The 21507-nt window shown below is 40.0% G+C and overlaps 2 protein-coding genes and 1 non-coding gene across 6 annotated transcripts in view; all 3 read right to left on the reverse strand.

Moving 5' to 3' along the window:
• Positions 1–1963: 1963 nt before the first annotated feature.
• On the reverse strand, positions 1964–10990 carry DNAAF2 (dynein axonemal assembly factor 2). Of its 3 annotated transcripts, XM_059373144.1 has the most exons (4): positions 7087–10990; positions 3592–3735; positions 2903–2965; positions 2704–2794 (listed from the first exon to the last, which is right to left on the reverse strand). In XM_059373144.1, the coding sequence occupies exons 1-3, from the start codon at positions 8914–8916 to the stop codon at positions 2948–2950; spliced, it is 1992 nt and encodes a 663-aa protein (XP_059229127.1). In that variant the 5' UTR covers positions 8917–10990; the 3' UTR covers positions 2704–2794; positions 2903–2947. The 3 variants fall into 3 exon arrangements, with proteins under 3 accessions (XP_059229125.1, XP_059229128.1, XP_059229127.1); XM_059373142.1 differs by lacking the exon at positions 2903–2965 and having other exon boundaries at positions 1964–2794; positions 7087–10988; XM_059373145.1 differs by lacking the exon at positions 7087–10990 and having other exon boundaries at positions 1964–2794; positions 3592–3679.
• A 2982-nt stretch (positions 10991–13972) lies between these two features.
• Positions 13973–21507, reverse strand: part of POLE2 (DNA polymerase epsilon 2, accessory subunit) — a 28944-nt gene continuing 21409 nt past the window's right edge. For both annotated transcript variants that reach the window (XM_059371274.1, XM_059371273.1), the window contains exons 16-19: positions 20761–20869; positions 19295–19471; positions 17313–17380; positions 13973–14932 (exon numbers count right to left, since the gene is read on the reverse strand). In XM_059371274.1, the coding sequence (XP_059227257.1) occupies positions 14914–14932; positions 17313–17380; positions 19295–19471; positions 20761–20869 (373 nt within the window). In that variant the 3' untranslated portion in view covers positions 13973–14913. The remainder of the gene's footprint in view (positions 14933–17312; positions 17381–19294; positions 19472–20760; positions 20870–21507) is intronic.
• On the reverse strand, positions 16629–16794 carry LOC132000566 (U1 spliceosomal RNA). Its single transcript, XR_009399415.1, has one exon. It is a non-coding gene; the product is annotated as a U1 spliceosomal RNA (small nuclear RNA).

Below are 21507 nucleotides of genomic sequence, written 5' to 3' on the forward strand. Positions count from 1 at the left end.
AAAACTTATTTTAAGTACAGCAAACTTTATTTAAAATTGTCATAGCGGTAAAAAGTATTACAATGGAATTATTAGTATTAATGGAACAAGCCCAGTTTCACTCTTGACACGGTTACTAGGAAGGGATTGCTTCACTGGTTTTATAATACAAAAGTTATGTTTGTTAAACGCCCTATCAGAACAGACATTTTCAGTATTACAGATTCCTGTATTATTGTGTTAAGATTTGCCTGTGCTTTGGAGCCTTCATAGAACACACTTTCTTTTGGAATGTATTTGATTGATAAGAAAGTTTAAACACTGTTTTCACCTCAATGTAGAAGAAGTACAGTGGGTTTTTTTTTCTTTTAGTGCTGCCAAAATAAAATACTCATTTTTGCATAAAAACGTTCATAATTATTTTGCAGAATAAATTTTGTTTACTCTTTACACCAAAATTCAGTGAAGGCATTCTAGAAGTTTTTAAAGTTTACATTACATCTTCGTGTGTACTGTTTGTACATCATATAACTGAGTTTGAAATAAAACCCCACTCTTGACAATGCATTCCCTTTAGAAGACACTGGCTTTCAAATTACCCAAGCATAGATAATGAACAATAAAAAGCTGCTGTGTAAGTGAAATACAGCCAAAATTGTTTTCGAAAGCCAGAAATGATAGAAAGTTCAGTCATGCCAAAGTGAAACATGTTCCAGTGCCAGCTTTATTTTAACTGAAATCATACTTTTTAAAAGGATAGACACAGTAAATAATAGGAAACATGCTTAAAATTTATTCCTTATTTCTTGTGGAAGTTTCTCTTAATCGTATATAATTGCATTCAACCAGAAGTTACACAGAGACTAATTTCTGTGTATTAGGACAACATTTCATTCTAAGAAGATGGTGTATTAAATGGACAATTTTGAAATTACTTCATCAAATTAAGAGTCATATTATGTTTGAGAAATGCATTTGGTTGTTAAATATGGAACAAATAGTTCTCTTGCATAATTTATGAGTTACCTTTATTTTACCCTCACAGCCCAGTTTGGTTCCAGATTTTATAGGGTGTTATGTCAATCAGGATGAATTGTCATGCTTTGTACTAGCTTTTGGTGCTCTGATTTGACTTTCAGCAGTTCAGAGGACTAAAAAAATTAATGTCCAGGACTAAGGTAGGCCTGAAGTTTGATTTTTAATCAGAAAAAGATCATTGATAAACTAGATCATGGTTTTGGGGTCAGCAATTAGATCAACAAATATTTTCCTTTCTACATTTTCATTCATGCTGTACTAAAAATTTTTGTGAGAACTCCTGGCCTCCAATATAAATATTAATAACCACTGTTAAGATGAATTAGCTATTGCCCTCTTTTAGATATTACAAGAAAAACTAACTAGAAAACACTGGCTCTTTGGTTTCTTTTCATGTAATATATTGAAGACAATTTGCTATGGGAGCAAATTCCCAGATTTTTTAGTTGTTCTAAAATTCATAAATGTCGGGGTGCCTAGCTGGCTCATTTGGTGGGGTGTATGATTCTTGATCTCAGGGTTGTAAATTCAAGCCCTATGTTTGGGTAGAGAGATTACTTAAAAGCTTTTAAAAAAATTCATAAATGTATTTATAAAACCAAGAAATGTTTTAATACTGTAATAGTAACTTCCAGAAACATCTTTTAAGAAGTTGAATTTTAAAGGCATTACTATATAACCTGTATAACTATATATACGCGCGTGTGTGTGGCACACATAAAATACAGAGTTGAAGCAAAAATACTAAATTTCATTCAGTGTATCTGTATCATAATGGGATGGTTAATATTGGTTAGTAAAGTTCTAAGAATGTTTCAAGCATAAATAATCATATTTAGTGAAACATAAATGCATAGTTTTGAGATTCTACCCCTCCCCCCCATACTGATTAATTTCTAGTTAATTGCATTCTTAAGAATTACGTTTTGTAACAGACACATCTTAGTGAATATTTACTTTGAAACTTTATTAAAGTAATGGTAAACAAAAGAAGCCAAAAACAAGCAAATATATACAGGTTGTTTTAAAACTAAATGATTAACTCGCCATTAGAAAAAAATATATCTATCAGAGCAATCACAAAAGTCTCCATAATTAAGGAAACTGTATAAACTCTACATACAAAAAAACAATCTCCAGTTTCCCCATGAGACTCAAAACTGCAAATTTTAATTTTATACTTTCTTGAGTACTTTAAGATAGTAGTTAACAGAAAGATAATGTTTTAAAACCAAACACTTTTTACTCTTATAAACTCTAAAATTATACAGAATCAGTCCAAGTCATATAGCAGAGAATTATGAAAACTGAATGCGCATTGAGTCACATGATCTTTAATAAACTGCACACTACCGTCCTGCATATTGGTTTCTTTTACGTTGTTAAGACCAGATAAATTGTGAACTGAAGCTCTGTTTAGTAATGAAGATAGGTCATCTCCATCTGATTCTTTCTCTTCTGTTATCACTGGCTCTTCTAAGTCCTCTTTTTCCTCATTTGAGTAAGCAGGACTTTTTTCTTTTATAAATTCAGGTTCCATTTTTGACTCAGGTTGCTGAGACTTTTCAAATAGCAAGTGTGAAACATCAGGAGCCCCTCGCAGGCATGCAACTGAACCACAACTGTCTGTCTCTAGTACTTTAACTTCTAGAGATGAATTAGAATCAGTTGTTGAGGTAGTAGGATATTCTATATTTTCTTTTTCAGTTAGATGACTTCCTTCATTGCCTTTTTCTTCCTTTTCATGAAGCTTTTCAGAGTTACTACATTCTTGCAACTATGTCAAGAGAAACAACAAATTAAGAATCTTTGAAAAAAAACAAAATTAAATTGTACTCTCTGGAATTTTTTTTTTTTTTGTAAGTTGTGAAGAAATAATGCTTACAGATATGCAGATAGGCGTCCGAGCTTTCTGCCTCAAAGTCATCTTCTAAATGCTGCTAGTTCTCTTTAGCAATGCAGACAGTGCAAACCTGGCATTAATTCTTGAGTAATTCCTTTCAGTGACCCCTTACCTCCTTCAGAATAAAATATTCCTGGCCTACAACTTTGACATGGCCTACAAAACCATTTAGTATTCATTCTTATAAGGGCATTCTTGAATTTCTTTTTCCTGAATTTTTGTGATTCTTTAGAGCTACTCTCCTCCCCAATTCATATGTAGATCAATTGTGCTAGTTACTAAATTATTTGTGTCCAATATTGAAGACTAAGAATAACTAGACTTAAGGTTCAACTAGAAAGAATGAACAAACTGAATAACATAGCTCCTTCCCATGGTTTGAGAGTCAAAAAGACTTCTTTGTCCCCGGACTCGTACTCAAACTTCCCACATGTTAGTTTCCCTCTTCCTCACTGGACAGTTATTTCGGGGTTAAATGAGATATGTGAAAATGAATCACAAAGTGTTTGGTCCATAGGAAAATACAGGCAAAAAAGTCTCTACTCCTCTTAAGTTTTCCCAACCATTATGTACATTTAATTTAAAGTTACGACATCAAGAAATAAAAAATTAAGTTATCTGTCAGGCTTTAACCTTGTCCTAAATCACTACAAAGGCAACCAAATCCTTACCTTTGCATGAATTTGAACCTTACTATCAGTAACCTGAAGAACTTCAATTAATGGTGGGGTTAAGGACATTGTCTGATTAAGTGGAGGGCTCAGGACTTCTTCAAGAACCTCATCAACATTTTCTTCATTGACAAACAGCCTTTCCTAAAATAAAAAGAGAAAAAATATTCTGCTTTATAGGTCATTTTTTTGACAGTGTTGATCTAAAAACAGCTCATACAAGTTATTACACACTTCAGGATTATGCTTTTAAAATGTTTAATGTTACTCCTATGCTGTCGTGGTAGAAGAAAACAGTATTGTACAGAGCAGTAAGAGTAGCAAGAGTATATACATATATCAGAAAAGATCCAAAAAGAAAAAAGTTTAGTTCCTTCTTTAAGTCTCTGTTAATAATCTGAGTTAATCTTACTTACATATGGTATTTTCCTTTCCTTTTTTTCTCTTAATATTTATAAGAATAATATCACCTTTAAAAAAAATCACCTCTAGAGCTATAAATGCAGTCGAAGCTATAAAATGTAATTTAATTTTAGAATACTTACCAATGAGAGAGCTAAGAAATATATATGATAGGATTTATTCAAATTTTGTGTGACCAGTTTGCCTTTTAGTTCTTGGCCAGATAAGAGTCAAATATAATATTTGAGAGAAGTATATTCTATTATTGTGATATAGATAATCCATTGTGACAGTAGCATATAACTATTTATAAGAATGAGGTAGATTTCAAGAGCCTGACATGGAAAGATTTCCAAACTATAATTAGGGAATGCATAAATCACTTTCACCAGAATCCCAAACACAAAGCAACTTGTGCATATTCATGTCAAGTAAATACAGGTATATAGTTACAGTGTTGAAGGGAAAACCATATTTAAAATGCATAAAATCAGTTTGATGTTGCCCAAAATAAAAGCACTTTCATAAAAACAAATTTCCAAATAAACAGTTCATTATTTGGTCCAAATAGGAGAGCAAAATCAAGAAAGAGCCTAGTTTTAAAGTTCCCTTACATTAAACAGTATTTAAACTTAAGAACACCTACCATGAACACTGGGTACACAAAAATCTTGTATTTGGAGTAATTTCCTTGCTATTATTTTAAAGTTCCAGAATAACTGTATTATAGAAACGTTCCCCAATTAAAAGCATTTCTAAGGTTCCTGCCTCTGGTAAAGACACATTAATTGCACAAAAATACCCAAATACTTTTATTATATAAATATGTAAGTTATATAATATATATAATGGAAATGGTTATGATTAAAACAAAGTGCATAAACTCACTTTATTCTAATGACTGATTTTATTCTAAAATAAACTGAATTTAGTGGTCCTAAAGCTCTAGGAAAATGTCCAGTGAATATTTAGGCTTTTATTAATCTATTTTGTACTTATGTGTAAAATAACAATTCTGACCTTGACAGTCACAAATCACTCTATTTTTATATGATGCATATAATATAATCATCATATAGTACATGTCTACCCATCCATTACTCTTGTGATATTAAGAAATTTTACTTTAATGCTTAGACTCTACTCTAGTCCAGCAAAATGTAAAGAAAAATAACTGAATATTATGGCTTCATCAGCCTTAGCAAATGTGATTAACGAAGTAATTATAAATCCATTTCAAGCATCAAAGATATAAAACACAGTTGCCCTAATCCCATTTTGTTCTAGTTTCTTTGCTAAAATAATGTTAGCCTTCTAGAAAATCAGATTAAAATAATAGTCTTTAGTATTCTCTCAACTGCCTATTCATAAAACTTTCTTCCCAATTGTTATTTTTACATTTATTAAAACAATTATGGGGCACCTGGCGGCTCAGTTGGAGGAGCATGCAACTCTATCTCTTGAGTGAGTTCAAGCCCCACCACAGGGTAGAGGGGCAGAGATTATGTATATAAACTTTAAAAATAAATAGATAAATACAACAATTACAGGAAACTGCCCTTTCCTAAATTTCCCCCTGCTGATGACAGTCAATTTCATATTATATTCTCACAAAGTATCTTACCTTGCCCTGGCTATTTATTTTCGGAGAGTTTCAAATTAACCACTTCTCACAGAAGTTACCCCTCATAAAATGTAACTTATCAGCAAATATCCAGGAAAAATCACAGGAAGAAATGAAAAGTTCTGGCAAGTTAAAGCCCAAGGCTAAACTTAATTTTCAATACATAATCCTTGCAACTAGTTTTATTTCTGGGAATTTAACCCTTGATTTGTTAAATAAAAGCTTTAAAAAAAATTACATGTAACACTAATACATATCTCAATGAAAACCACCAATTGTTAATTTAGGAGTTTAAAAAGTTCCTTAGAACTTAAAATTTTACAGTTTAAAAAAAAAATTATCAGTAGGGGCACCTGATTGGCTCAGCCAGTTGAGGAACCCACTCTTAGATTTCATTCCTGTCATGGTCTCTGGTCCTGGGATGAACCCAGTGTATGCTCCCACTCAGTAGGGGAGTCTGCTTCTCTCTCCCTCACCTTCTGCCCCTCCCCCCACACAAGTCAGTAAATAAAATAAAATATTTTTTTTAATTGTCCATAATACTGGAGTACTGAATCTGAAATTCAAGAACTTCAATAACCCAAAAAGTATAGCAGCAACTACAATCGAACACACTATTCATGGAAATTATGTCCTAAGTAAACTAGGTATTGCTCCGCCCCAAGTTCGAGGACTTGCCCACAAGAGGTAACAAATACAGTTGCTCTTTCAACAACAGGGAGGGTTATGGGAACACCGCAGCCCCAGTTGAAAAATCCACCTACAACTTTTGACCCCTCCAAAGCTTAACCATTAACAGCCTATTGTTGACTGGAAGCCTTACTTGTAACATAAACAGTCCATTAACTCATATTTTGTATGGTGTATTATATACTGTATTCTTATAAACTAGAGAAAATATTTTTAAGAAAATCATAAAAGAAAATACATTTATAATATACTGTACATATCAAAAAGATCACTTATGATCTGAGCCACTGGGTGGCTCAGTGGGTTAAACCTCTGCCTTCAGCTCAGGTCATGATCTCAGGGTCCAGGGATCGGATCCGAGCCCCACATCGGGCTCTCTGCTCAGCGGGGAGCCTGCTTCCTCCTTTCTCTGCCTGCCTCTCTGCCTACTTGTGATCTCTGTCAATAAATAAAATCCTTAAAAAAAAAAAAAAAAAAAAAGATCATTTATAAGTTGATCCAGGTAGTTCCAACCTGTGTTATTCAAGGGTAAGAGCAAATTTTAAAAGTGGGATAGAATTATTCAAATATAAGAGTCTTTGGGCGCCTGGGTGGCTTAGTTGGTTAAGCGTCTGCCTTCGGTTCAGGTCGGTTCATGGGTCCTGAGGGGATGAGCCCCACATAGAGCTCCCTGCTGGGGGGTTGCGGAGCTTACTCTGCCTCTGCCTCTCCCCCTGCTCGTGCTCTAACAAATAAATACCATCTTTAAAAATATATACGAGTCTAGAAAGAACTGTTACCTGCAAAGAATCCTTGTTTAAACCATAATACCATTCTCTCCAATGTCCATGGCATTCTGGAGATTTGGCCAGTTCTATCACTGCATTGTTCGAAGAAATACTAGCCACTGGTTCTTTGGTGCTCAATTTATTCTCCGGAGCAAATTGCAAAAAGAAGGAATAGTAAACTAAGCCTTGGGTGGAGAAGCCCAGTTTGTACCCGAAGGGACTCACATCCCCTTGAAGACTTTGCGGTTGGATCTGAGGCACTTGAATCAACAGAGTCAGGGATTCTTCATCCTGATTACACTGCAAAGGAGGACACAAAGGTTCCTTGCCGCCGGTCCCGGGACCACCCATGGCTCGATCGGAGGGCTCCCGGCCCGCGCCTTCCCCGAGCACTCGAGTCTCAGCTCCGAGATCTCCACGCGCACTCTCTCTTCCTGCAGCAGACCCTCTGTCAAGACCCCCAGATGAAGTACCAGGGGAGACTCCTCCACCGTCCTCAGGTGAGTTCTCCGCTACCGAGGGCGGCTCCCCTTCGATGCCCGTTGTGCACACCGCTTGCTCGTCCAAGTCCCGCTCGTCGGGCTCGAAGACGAGCTGCTCCGCAGCGGCGGCGGGCGTGGTGATCAAGGCGTCCGCAGCTCCGGGATCCGGCCCACCGTTCCCGGCACAACCCCCTGCCGGGCCCACCTCCCCCTCGCGAGCGGAAGCGCAGGCCGCGCCGTCAGTTCCGGACGTGTAGACGGACTCTTCCGGCGCCACGGCAGGTTCCTGGCGCGCAGGGGGCAGCGCCACGGGCAGCGTGACCACCAGCTGTCGCCGGGCCTTGTTGAACTGCGCCTTGCCGCGGCTGTCGTCCACCGGGTACGGGAGCGAGAGCCGCAGCCGGTAGTCGGGTTTTCTTGAGTCGAGGCACAGCCGCTTTCCCGTCACCTCCAGCGCCGCCTGCTCAGCCGAGCGCAACAGCGGCAGCTCGATGGTGACCACAAGCTCCCGGGGCACCGGGCTGGGGGCCGAGTCCCGGGAGCAGCGGTAATCCTGGAGGTCCACGTGGTGGCGCTGCACCACGCTGTAACGAGGCTCGGTGGGGGCGGGCTCAAGGACCGCCTCCGGAGGGGAGGGCGCCAGGGGTCGCGGGACCACTGAGTTCCCGGCCACCGCCGGGCACCGGTAGGGGTAGGGGAAATCAGGGAGAGGGCTCTCCGGCTCCCCCTCAGGCCGGGCCGGTACGCCCCCGGGGAGGGGTGTGCGCAGCACGGCGGCCTCCGGGGTCCCCTTGTACTTGATCTTCAGGGTCTTGGCATTCCTGTGGTCCAGCTTCACGCCGAACTGCTTCTCGATGGCCTCCAGTGCCGTGGCGTCCAGCATCTGGCGGAAGCGCTCGTGGCGCCTGGCCAGCGCGAGCGCTTCTGGGTGGAAGACCACGTCGTAGACCGTGTAGCGGGTGCCTCGGCCCCCCGCGTACTCGCGGCCGGGAGCCAGGCTGTAGGGCAGGGACCACTGGCTGCCGGCCGCCGCGCCCCTGGGGCCGGGTTGGCTGCTGGGCGCGCCCACCAGCGCGTTGCTGCACACGTTCACGAAGCAGCGACGCGCCCCGTCGAGGCTGGTGCGCAGTACGTGACCCGGCTGCGGGTGCACGAACCGCACGTCCACTCCGCGCTCACGCTCCAGCGCGGTGATCTCCTCTTCGTAGCGCCGTCGGTTCTCCGGGTCCGTGAGCTCCTCGGCGTACTGGGTGAACATTCGCCGGAACTCCGGGTCCTGAAAGGCTGAGGTGAGCCGCTGGACCTCCTCTCCGCTCAGGTCCAAGTCCTCCAGCGGCGAAGAGGCTGTCGCCTTGGCCATGCTGCCGCCGGGGCTCCAGCCCTCCGGCCGGGGGAGAGCGACCCGAGACAAGATGGGTGGGACGCGCGTAGAGTCGCGGGTCTGCCCAGAGTGGGGCGGCCCAGTTCGGTAACCGCCGGAGAACTGAGCCTGGAGCAGCGCGTGGTCGTTGCCATAGTGACACAGCCGACAGCCTGGAGGAGGGGCTGGAATTGGAGTGGGCTGGTGGAAATGCCACAAATAACTTTCTTATTTCAAATCAACCAATTACACCACATACTACCTTTTTAGATTCCTGTGCCGTGGTGCAATTACGTCTGCAGAATAACTATCATAATGTAATTTCCAGCATTTATGTACATTATCTTATTCACGAGCTGTAATTCAATTTTAAGCTTATCCACATGTTTTACTTTACCAAACCAACATTTCAGTTTTCTAGACATTTCACCATAAGGTTTGCCCTATACCACCTCACATTTGGGGCAAGAGCTATGGGCAGGCTATTCATAAATAATGATCAGTAAGCATACAGGACTTGTTTTTTAAGTTTCTTATTTATTTTTCTATTTAGTAATCTCTACTCTCAACCTGACACTTAGCACCCTGAGATCAAGAGTCGCATGCTCCTTTGACTGAGCCAGCCAGGCCCCCCAGGACTTTAATAATAAAAATGCAAATATAAGATCCCACAGATTACCTATCAAAATGACAAAGACTGTTTTTACAATTACTGTTATTTGCGGTGGTAGTAAAGCCTTTCTAGACAGTAGTTTGGTAGCTATATCAAAAGCCTTTAGAAGGTACATACGCTTTTCATCCAGCAATTCTCAGTCTAAGAGTATGCTCAAGGCAACATTTCCCATGATTCTAAAGATTTGGGAAGAATCCAAGAATCCTGCAGTGGGACTGGGTGAGCAGATTTTACTATGGCTGTACAGGGGGATTTTGTGCATTCAAAAGTGATGTTATAGAATAGTATTTATTGACTAAGGGAGTTATTAACTGGTAGTTGTTCAATCCAGTGATTGTTTTTCTTTTCTCATTTTGTTGAAACTTTCACCAACATTTAACACAGTTGATTTGGGATTACCTCAGTGACAGGACACTTTCCAGATTTCTCTCCTACCTCAGACACTTGACACTATATAGTCTGTTTTGCAGGTGTTTATCTCTGTTCCACCTCAAAGTGGAAATGCCTCAAGACAGGGACCCTATCTCTTCTCCAATCACATTCTCTCCTTCACAAATATTTTTACACTCACAAATACCAGACTTCTATATCAGGTTCTAAATTCCAAACTTGTATATCTAGTTGCCCTTTTGAGGTCTCTATTTCAATGATTTAATGCTTATGTCCATCAGGTTTGAAATGACCAAAAATCTTAACTCCTTTCCCAACTTCTCCCCTCATCTTATGATCTCTTGGCCATATTCAAAACAGTTGAGTCCCCCGCCTTGAAACATACTTTACTCTTGCTTTGAAGAACTCCATGCTCTCCCATTTTCCTCCTCCTTTGCTTGTTCTTTCCTGCCTGTCCTCTAATTTAGGAGTCACCCAAAGTCTGTTCATCAGCCTACTTACTGAATTGTCCTAGATGATCCTAATCAAGCTCACAGCTTTAAATGCCATCTAAGTTTAAATTCATTCTTTCAACATATTTATTGTACACTGCTGCACCCACTACTTGGGTAGGTAAGGCACTGTTCTAGGCATTGGATGGAACAAAACAAAATCATTGTGTCCCAAGGATGTGAAGCAACTGGCACTCTCTGATACTGGAAGTAGCTATTGGGTCAATTACTTTGGAAAATTTCTGTTGACTGTAATGTATATCTCATAACTAAGAAATTCTACTCCTAGATATATATCCAATAGAAACACATATCCCTATCAAAAGACACATACTAGAATTTGCTTATCTATAGTAGCACTGTTTAAATAGTGGAAATTAGGGGCGCCTGGGTGGCTCAGTGGGATAAGCGGCTGCCTTCGGCTCAGGTCATGATCTCAGGGTCCTGGGATCGAGTCCCACATCGGGCTCTCTGCTCAGCGGGGAGCCTGCTTCCTCCTCTCTCTCTCTGCCTGCCTCTCTGCCTGCTTGTGATTTCTCTCTGTCAAATAAATAAATAAAATCTTTAAAAAAAAAATAAATAAATAAATAAATAAATAGTGGAAATTACCCAAGTTTCCATCAATAGTAGAATGGACAAATAAAATGTGTATATCCACACAATGGACGTGAATGAACAATGTGGATAAATGTGACAAGGTTGTATGAAGGAAACAAGATGCAAAATAATACATACTGTATGATTCCATTCTACAATAGGCAAAGCTTGGCAAAATGAATCTCACTGCTAGAAATCAGGCTAGTGATTATCCTTTTGAGGGGGAGTGGAATGTTGTGATTGGAGGAGAGCAGGAGTGAGATTCTGGGGTGAGGGGTAGTATTCTGATTCTTAATCTTGGTATTACTAACAGGATGTGCAGTTTGTGAAAATTCATTGAGCTGTACCCTGATGATAGGGGATATGTATGTATGTATCTTACACTTCAATTTAAAAGTTCTTGAAAGTACTTGTCAAAAAAATCCTTGCCTTCATGGACTTCATGTGGGATGAGACTAGTGACTCCAAAATTTTATCTCCATTCACACGTCACACTTAACCTCTGAGCTCTAAGTTCATGCCACTACCTACCAGATACCTCCACCTGGATGCGTGATAGGCATCTCTAAATTAAAAAAAAAAAAAAAAAAATTTAAGATTTTAAATAAGCCCCAGTGTGGGGCTCAAACTCACAACCCCAAGATCAAGATTCACACATTCCACTGACTGAATGCTAGCCAGGCACCCCTCCAAACAGAAATCTTGATTTCTTTTCCCTCTCAAACCTGTTATGCCCCCAGTCTCAGTAAATAGTACAGTCTACCCAGGTGCTTCAACCTGAAACCTAAGTGTAATCCTTGATTCCCCTTACCCCATCCTGCATCGGTCTTCAGTTACCCAGGCCTGCGGTCTCTTCTTACGCACCCCGAATACATCCCCTTCTTTCCATTTCTGGTCTGAGCCCCTGCATCATCTCCATTGCAGACTAATGCAGTACTTTCCTGACCGGTCTCTTCAGCTCTTCCCTCATTACAGTCTCTTCACACAGTAACCTCAGTGATCTTGAAAGCCAGATCTGCTGAATGCTCTTCAGTAGCCCCACATCCAAATTCCTTACTTGTGTCTCCAAGGCCATCATGCCTTGATTCCCAGTGCTCTCCACACTCACACCCTGGATCATTACACCTTGGCCTCCCCGGCAGAACACCCATCTCTCCTGTATAGCCTGTGCTGCCTGTTGAATCTGGTGTGGGGGGGGGGGGCTCCCCTGCATAGAAAACACAGGAATATGCACAGGGTCAAGACAGAAACACTGTTTTAATTTTATCCTGCCTGCTCTGAGCAGTCCCACCACTTTAAGAGGACATAGTAAATTTCACAAGAGATTTTGGTAATTGATTGGGACCCAAGTCATCTTACTTAATAGGTATATTTGATAGAACACCAGATTGAGTTCCTGTGCTTATAAGGCAGAGAAAGCAATTCATGGGCACAACCCAGCGTGTAATCATGTCTTCCTTAATGCAGACTGATTTAAACCACCGGTGATTGGAAAGTCAGGATGCTTAACCTGAAAATTCAAAGTTCTCTAGAATGGCCAGCTAGGCTCGGCTTCCCACATAGCTACGACTGGCTGGAACAGACAGCACCAGGTGCAGCCATTAGGTGCACCTGCGTGTTCCAGTCGCACTTCCTGTGGTTTCCCCCATGAGACCAAGTGTTATTTTTCTCACGGCAGAGAAGTCTTTCCCACGCCTGTCTTCTGGTGTGATCTACCTGGCCCCTGTTCTAAGGCGCAGTGCCTCAGACCCAGATTTCTGGCAGCGAGGTCAACCAGCTGATGAAGCACCAAAGTCAGGGAGCACACCACCTCTCTGCTTCTCACCCCCCAAAGAGAAGCCCAGGATGCCCTTTCAGTGCTGCTCCTCCGCTGCCCCATCTTTCAGACTTCTGCTTTGCATTTCTGCTTTGTATTTCCGGACGATGCGGATTCCCACCTGGTTTTGGTTCCGGTCTTATTCTAACACTTACTGTCTGGTTCTGGCAACTTACCTGCTCATAGTTACCTGCCTTGCTTCGTTTCACTTCACCTTGCTAAGTCACCCTGTCTTTCTAGGCACTAAATGTAAAAAGATCTCAAAAAGCATATCTTATAGAAACAATGAAATGAATGCGGGAACACTTGATAGGAGTTTCCATTTATAACTTCCTACCTGCCATCTTTCAGATTTAGCTTTGGTTCTCATAACTGAACCAACAGCCTTGCAGTGTTTATTTCACTACCACTTTCAAGGCCCAAATTATAAATTTTCCAAGCAATACAGCTTTTGAACTTATGCCTTAATTTCATCTCTAACTTGCTCTAAGGTCTTCTTGAAATTAAAGCTAAATCTTGCTCTTCAGGCCTCTACTAACATTCTCCCAAAATTTTCCATCTTCAAACCACTTCTCAAATTGCCACTTCACCCTTAACTTAATTCGCTTCTCACTACATTCAGATTAAGTCTCATTGAGAAATTTTCCCTTCAATGTGTCGTTTTTATTTTTTATCAGTCTCTCTTCCCCCAAAGTCTAACCTTCTTTCAAAGAAATGTCTTCCATTCCAGGCTTTTTGTAATATTAAGATTACTCCTTCTTGAGGTGCCTGGGTGGCTCAGTGGTTAAAGCTTCTGCCTTCAGCTCAGGTCATGAGGTCATGATCCCAGAGGCCTGGGATCGAGCCCCACATTGGGCTCTCTGCTCAGTAAGGAGCTTGCTTCCCCCTCTCTTTCTGCCTGCCTCTCTACCTACTTGTGATTTCTGTCAAATAAACAAATAAAATCTTTTAAAAAGAAAAGATTACTCCTACATTTGAAATATTCTTTGTACCCCGACTTCCTGTCTGTCACTCACATTCATTTCTAGGCTATTATTGCAATGCTGTAAACTAAAAGTAAGGGGATGGTATTAAGTGATCACATCCAAATAACAAAACCTGCTGCTTCAAAGTAACGTGTCTTCTAAATGTAAAGCCTACAGTGACCATGTGTTTTTAAATCTCCAGTGCACGGGCACCTGGGTGGCTCAGTTGGTTAAGCATCTGTCTTCGGCTTGGGTCATGATCCCAGGGTCCTGGATTGAGCCCCACATCAGGCTCCCTGCTTAGTGGGAGCTTCTCCCTCTCCCACCTCTCCGCTTGTGTTCCCTCTGTTGCTGTCGCACCCGGTCAAATAAATAAAATCTTTTTTTTTTTTAAGATTTTATTTATTCATTTGACAGACAGAGATCACAAGTAGGCAGAGAGGCAGGCAGAAAGAGAGGGGCAAGCAGGCTTCCCGCTGAGCAGAGAGCCCGATGCGGGGCTCGATCCCAGACCCTGGGACCATGACCTGAGCCGAAGGCAGAGGCTTAACCCACTGAGCCACCCAGGCCCCCCTAAATAAAATCTTAAAAAAAAAATCTCCAGTGCCAAAATATAATTATGAAATGATTATCTTAGTAATATAAGTTTTCACTAGCATTAGAATAAATTCTGTGACTTGAAATTTAGTTGGAAGATTGCTAAATCTAACATTAGGACTCAAGTTAGACAAAATAAGGAATCAGAAAATTTTAAATATTTGTATTTTCTTTAAAATGAATATTAGCATATGATGAGCCTAGAATAATGAAACCAGTTTTTAAGCATAAATCAGATTATATCTTCATGCATATTTTCATATTAAGACTATACAGAAAATATTTTTGCTGTAAAACTTTGTCAAGTGTACCATGTTTATTGTAACTTAATACCAAAATTTCATAAAATACAAATTTAAGAACATTCTAGCATTTATCATAATTTTATTGGAACTTATCAAAATCACATAAATATAAAATTAAGCAGAACTGATGGAATTTTCTTTCTTCAGATGCTCTTTAAGAATCTCAAAAACCTTGAAGTTTGCTGAAAATAGAAATTCATAAAATTAAACATGTTGGAAACCTAAGTTATTGTACATTTCTAAGTACTTAATTTTAAAAATAGGTCATTACATGCATATTGTTCCAAATTCAAAAGGGGACAGAGTGAAAAATAAATCAGTCTCACACTCTATTTCTGTTCTGGGAACCAATTATTTGTCCTTACAAAGACAGTCTAATCATATATAAGCATCTATGGGGGGGTACATGCTTTAAAAAGATATACAAGTGTTAGAATACAGTTCACACTATTTTACACCTTTTTTCAGTTGGTAATATATTTACCTATAATTTTTAAGACTAATCCCTTCCTTTAAGGTTTTGAAATTTAAATACATTTGAAAAGTTCTAAGAAGTACCCACATTTTTAAAAAAAGATTTGTTTATTTATTTGACAGCGATTACAAGTAGGGCCATGCCCAACATTTATGGTAGTAATTCCTCTGCAGCAAGAGAATTGGGCTACACATTTGGTTGTGCTTCCTAGCAGCTAAAGCAAAGGGAGTTCATTAGAAGATTCCTAGTCTCCCCTAGATAAACAGTTGCTTGGGACAGACACAGAATCCCCTTGGCCTGAGACCTGCTTAAAGTTCCCATATTGGTTTTCCTTGCAGAGTAAGTTTCACATCAAATTGCAGTTCAGTAAAAGTCATCTAAAGGTGGACAAAATATGCTCCAGGCAGACAGCCTTTAGTAATCCTGGGTCACAAAATCAAATGCCCTCAAGGGCATCCAGGTGAGGACAGGCAGCTGAGACACTGGAGGCAAGTGCTTACTCTTACCTAAGGGCATTCCAAATCAGTTATGGTGTTTTAGGATTCAACTTGGTCTAGGTAAAGTCAAACATACGTAGTTTGGGGCTTACAGAAGAGACTAGAAGATCTGTAACCTTAATGAGAGTATCTGTCTGGTTATATTCATTCCAAAAACCAAACAGTGTGTGGAATACAGTAAGAATCATATATATGTCAAATGAGTAAATTTAAGAGGAAAACTTAGAATATCTCATAAAGTGAATGGACTTAAATCTTCCATGAGTACTGAGTGGTAAGAACAATGCATAATTGTTTTTTCAAGAAATATAAAAAAGGGGCAACCTGGGTGATCCATTTGGTTAAGTTTCTGGCTCTTGATTTCGACTCAGGTCATGATCTCAGGGTCCTGGGATCGAGCACCAAGTCAAGCTCTGTGCTCAGCCAGGAGTCTGCTTGAGGATTCTCTCTCTCCCTCCCTCTGCCCCTCCCCACCACATTCATGTGCATGCATACCCCCTCTCTCTCAAAAAAATACATCTTTTAAAAATACAGGAAACTTAATCATAGTTTCAGGGTTAGGAAGCAGATGTATTTTTTCCTTTTCAATTCTATACCTTGAGCATTGTTTGAAATTTTTATCATGTACTTGTATTCATTTCATTTAAATGTTAATTACCAAAAAATAAAGACCACTAAGCTGTGTGTTCAAGATTGCATTCTTTGATAAGAACCTGGGAGGCAGTTACTTGGTCACTTGTTCTTATCTGAAGGGGAAGCTGCTTTTTCAAAATATGATTAACTGAGAAATCACGTGTTAGGCTGCCTGAATCCAAGAGAAATGGTGTCAATAATGCTTATTCCTGGGCCCTACAACTAGAAAATCATTTGATAAGGTTGGAGTGGGATTCCCCCCCCAATGCTGCCCAGGAGAGAGCACAAACACAGCCCCCCACTACCGTAAATTACACAGCTAGATTTCCCACATTTGCGGAAATTGCAGGGGTCAGCACTTAGGGAGTGCAACAGATAAGCCTCACCTTGGGAAAACCACATTCATGATCATTTTATCTCCTCTGTCAGGGTGAAGTGAGAAACTTAACATTTTTAACAAGGTTCACAGAGGATTCTGATGAGGGTGGTCTAGAGATCACCCTTGGAAAACCACTACCCAGCCCCCAACATGGATTATTCTTTATCCCCAAGACAACACCCCAACCCCAACCTCTCACCATCACTAACATCCCATGCCCTCCCCACACACTTCATTAATGCCAGTTTAAGGCCAACTGCCTAGGTTTTGAGAGTCAACCACGTGGACGGTGAGGCTGACCTCTCAGAACACAAACATCATCAGGAGTCAACCTGTGAGAGAACTAGCCCACCTCTGTGGCTGGCCCGAGACAGCCCTCAGAAAACACTTCTTAATCTCCGTTATCAAGTACATACAATTCTATGTCCCACAGTATGACCAGAAGTTCAGCCTGAAACATTTTCAAAGGACCATTACAGACATTTTTTAAAACCTCAACACACCTACAGGACATCTGATTTTCAGCAATACAAAGCCAAAAGACAACTCCTCCTTGCTGTTTCTGGGGGTACACTTACCTGTCTTCTACTATCTTGTTGGATGGATAAAATACTTTGAATGAAAATCCACTTCTTGGAAAAGAGCCCTTTGGAGAAAAAAAAAAATGCCTGTGAATACTGAACTTTTATAAAAGAATTCCTATATTTAAGATCAAATTCCTTTGTCATGACTTAAAAATAAAGTTGTCAGATGTAACTAAAAAGTAATGAGAGGTGGTTTTTTTTTTCCTGATCTTTATAGAGAGAAGATACTAATATAAAATGTTTCCACTCAAAGCAAGTCTTTCTAGTTGGCTAGAGAGTCTTATACTAACAGATGTAACTGGAAATGCTTAGGAGTAAGAAATACTCAGTGTAAGAGACAGTACCGTGTGATGCTATATCTGCACATAAGACACTTGAACATCACATTCAGGAAAGCTTTCCTGCCCCTCTCTGCAGTGAAAATCGGCACTGATGGTGCCCTGATGTGCCCCCAAAGCAACTGAGCAGTAATACAACTGTGTCTACTAAACTCTAGGGCAGAGATGGTCTGTTCATTTCAGGCTCTGTGTCCCTGGCACTAGCTCAATGTCTGGCCCATCGCAGGCATTCCTTAGGGTGAGTAAGTATCAAGAAGGGATGAAGCAGGGTGCCTGGGAGGTTGTTAGTTGGGCATCTGACTCAATATTGGCTCAGGAAGTGATCTCCTGGGTGGTGGGATTGGGCTGGGGATTGGGCCCCACACTGGGCTCCGCGCTCAGCGGGGAGCTGCTTGAAGATTCTCTCCCTCTGTCCCTCCCCCTACTCGTGCTCTCTTACCCTCCCTCTAAAATAAATAAATCTTTAAAAAAGAAGAAGAAGAAGAAGGGATGAAGCAATGTGAAAAGTTTGGGGTTTGCTCAAAAGGTATGAAGTAAAAAAGGATATAATGTTGGTGTAAGAGATGGTTGTTTACTGGCTGACAGGAAGACGAAGTGGAAAAATTCAGAAATAAGGTGTTATCAAATAAAGCATTAACTATGAGAACAGCCAAAGAGTTAAATTTAAATAAAGAAATAGCCTCATTGTGAAAGAATATTGGAAAGTGAATAAAGATTCTAAAAAAACTTTCACAAGTTTTAAACCATGAAACCAAATACATTGTGCTCATCCTTAGAGCAGTTCTCAACCACAGATAATGTCATCCCTAGGGGACATTTGGCAAATATCCTAAGAGGTTTTTGTCTGTTGCAACTGGGGGCTGCCCTTGGCATGAAGGGATGAGAGGCTAGATGCTGCACAGTGCCCTACGATGCAAGCGACAGTGGCCCACAGTAAAAAAATGATTTGGTTCAAAATGTCAATAGTTCCATGGTTGAGAAACCCTCTCCTAGAGGGAGTTGGACAAAATAAATGAGTGTTTGAGGAAAGTGGTAACCAACAGTAAGTCATGATGTTTCTAGAAATGACCTAGATGAAACAAAAAAAAGTATTACAGTCACAAGAATCAAGGAAACATACAGATTAAAAATCACTAGTGAAGATATTTTGTTTCACATCAACAATGTTTATGCAGTACTTATTCCCAAAACTTGAAAAGGTAATCATACTTCTGTAGAAATTATATCTCAGTAAGAATTTCCATATTCATCAGGCTTACGCATTTCTGGGACTTGCACAAATTTCCAAAAATCAAAATCATTCACAAAGGACATTAATGTATTTAAAGAGAATGAGACAGAGGCTCTGAAAGCAATTCCCAGAAAGGGATCCCAAGGCAGTTAACTATGAAGGGGAAAATATGCATTTGGATTTATATGCTTTGGTGTACTTTTTTTTTTAAGTCACATTACTTTACCGTCATATGCTTTCCTGAATGCTGAAGAGCTTTCTGTATATACCAAATTAATTCAATGTTTCACTAATAGTACATTTTTAAACAACAATAATCTTACTAAATAACTTAAAAAATAAAGTTTAAAGAAATAACACTCTAATCTTGACAAACTATGACTATATAACATTAACTATGTTCTTACAGGGTTTATGCAGAGGCATTCTGTATTGGTGAGAGTAAAAGGATCATATTTGTCCGCGATGACAAGAAGATCAGGCACAGGGTACACTCTCAAAGCATAGTCATACGCCCAGTACACTGGGCAGACATAAAGAGGTAGAGGAGTCAGGTGACCTTGGGATAAGATAGTCTTTACAAACTAAAAAAGAATGGTATAAAACAAATGTCAGTTCATTTGTAAAAATTAAAATTGCCAACAAATCATTTTAAATTAAATATCATTTACCAAAAGGACTTAGAAAATTTGAGAAACAATTAGGGAGACTTTGAATCACAAAACTTTAGGAAATACTAATATGAAATGAAACAAGGGGTGCCTAGGTGACTCAGTCCATTAAGTGTCTATCCTCGGCTCAGGTCATGATCTCAGGGTCCTGGGATGGAATGCCAGGTCAGACTCCCTGCTCAGTGCAGAGTATGATTCTCTTTCTCCCTCTGCCCCTCCCCACCACTCTTGCTCACTCGCTCTCAAATAAATAAAATCTTGGGGGGAAAATGAAATGGAATTAACTATCCTGTATTTTAGGAAAAATCTGTAAGTTTTCATTTAATACCATATGTCATAAAAGCTACTCCCCTCCAGGACACCTGGGTGGCATTGGTTAAGCCGATGCCTTTGGCTTGGATCATGATCCCGGGATCCTGGGAGCGAGTCCCGCATTGGGCTCCTTGCTGGGTGGGGAGACTCCTTCTCTCTCTGCCTCTGCCTGCTACTCTGCCTGCTTGTGCTCTCTCTCTCTATCTCTCTCTGACGAATAAATAAATAAATAAATAAATAAGATCTTTTTTTAAAAAAAAAACTACTCCCCAGTCATATTGGAGCAACTGTATTTATAGCTGTATAATAAACTCAGCTACTAATTATAATTATTGTTCATCTAAAAATAATTCCACAGCTTGAGTAATGCCAAGAATAGATAAACAGCCTACATAATCATTAATATTATAAAATAAATACTAAAAATGCTCTGTATGATCTACTTTCACATTTCTCAAAGTGGTACGGGGGGGTACATGAAACCAGGGATTAACAAGTTTATGTCAGGGAACCTTGAAGCTACAAGATAAACACCACACATCCTCCTAATGTGGACGTATCATTTAATGAATGTGAGGAATAGAAACATCTTTTTAAAACAAATATACATATATTTTGAAGGACAATGTAAGATTTATGAGTTTTAAAAGCAAAATAGGAAGCATCAAAGAAATTTCCTGTTCATTCTAGGTTTCCCTCTGCTCATTAGGCAGACTTCAGTAAGAAAGTTGAGAAACACTGACTTAGTAACAAAAATTAACTTACTGACCAAGTATGTTCGGATTACTTTGAACCATAAATAAACATAAAAGGGCAAATTATTAAGTGACTTAACAAGATTTTATATAATGCAACTCTTAAGATAGTTTAATAAAGAAGACTCAACTTACATGATTAGGAATATCCAAATTGCTGCTCGGGAAACGGACACAGTTTCTGCACATTTTATTCACTAAGTCTTCACGAAAGACAATAATTTCTTGTGTACAATACTGAATTCTAAAATGAAAACAATAGTTGAATTTGACTTCCTCAGGAGAAAATATGATAAACATGAGATAGTTTAAGAGGCAAAATATTTCATGATACAAAGCCATTCTCCCTTCCCATTGTTTACTATAGCAGAAAGGCAGCTAAAATATATTAATCCACTCATTCAACAGTAATCTATTGAGCTCTTCGTATGTGTCTGGCACCATTCTAGAGATGAAGGAACAAAACAAAAAGATCCCAGTCCTCAGGCAGTTTATATTCTAACGGGGGCAGGGCAGTCTGAGAAAATAAATAATAAACATAACTATATAAGGATATTGGGAAATAATTAAGTGTATGGGAAAAAGAAAAATAGGCTATTAGGGACCATCTGTGAGGAGAGAAGGGCCACAGGGCTGAGCTATGAAAAGGGATGATCAAAACTGGTAGGCTGGTAACGGAGTCTGATTTGAGCACAGACTTGAAGGAGGTGAGAGAGTCAATCAAGCAGATACGCAGAGGAAGAATGCTGTTCAGGTCGGGGGAGCAGGTACAGCAGAGGCCCCGAGATGGCATGTCTGAGGAACAGAGAGGAGGCTGTAGTGCCTGGAATAAATGAGGAAGAGAGGAAATCGGAGCGGGAACAGGAGGCTAGATCAGGCAGG

This window comes from Mustela nigripes, chromosome 13, assembly GCF_022355385.1.
Source record: "Mustela nigripes isolate SB6536 chromosome 13, MUSNIG.SB6536, whole genome shotgun sequence".
In the NCBI taxonomy this organism is placed as follows: Eukaryota; Metazoa; Chordata; class Mammalia; order Carnivora; family Mustelidae; genus Mustela; species Mustela nigripes.

Bases quoted from the DNA above. Each gene is read 5' to 3' on its own strand.
- DNAAF2 (XM_059373142.1), bottom strand. From the start codon at position 8,916: ATGGCCAAGGCGACAGCCTCTTCGCCGCTGGAGGACTTGGACCTGAGC. The intron at 3,736-7,086 runs GTAACAGTTCTT...TTTTTATTTTAG, and splicing joins TAAACAAGGATTCTTTGCAG to GAAAGGCTGTTTGTCAATGA. The intron at 2,795-3,591 runs GTAAGGATTTGG...CTCTTGACATAG, and splicing joins AGGTTCAAATTCATGCAAAG to TTGCAAGAATGTAGTAACTC.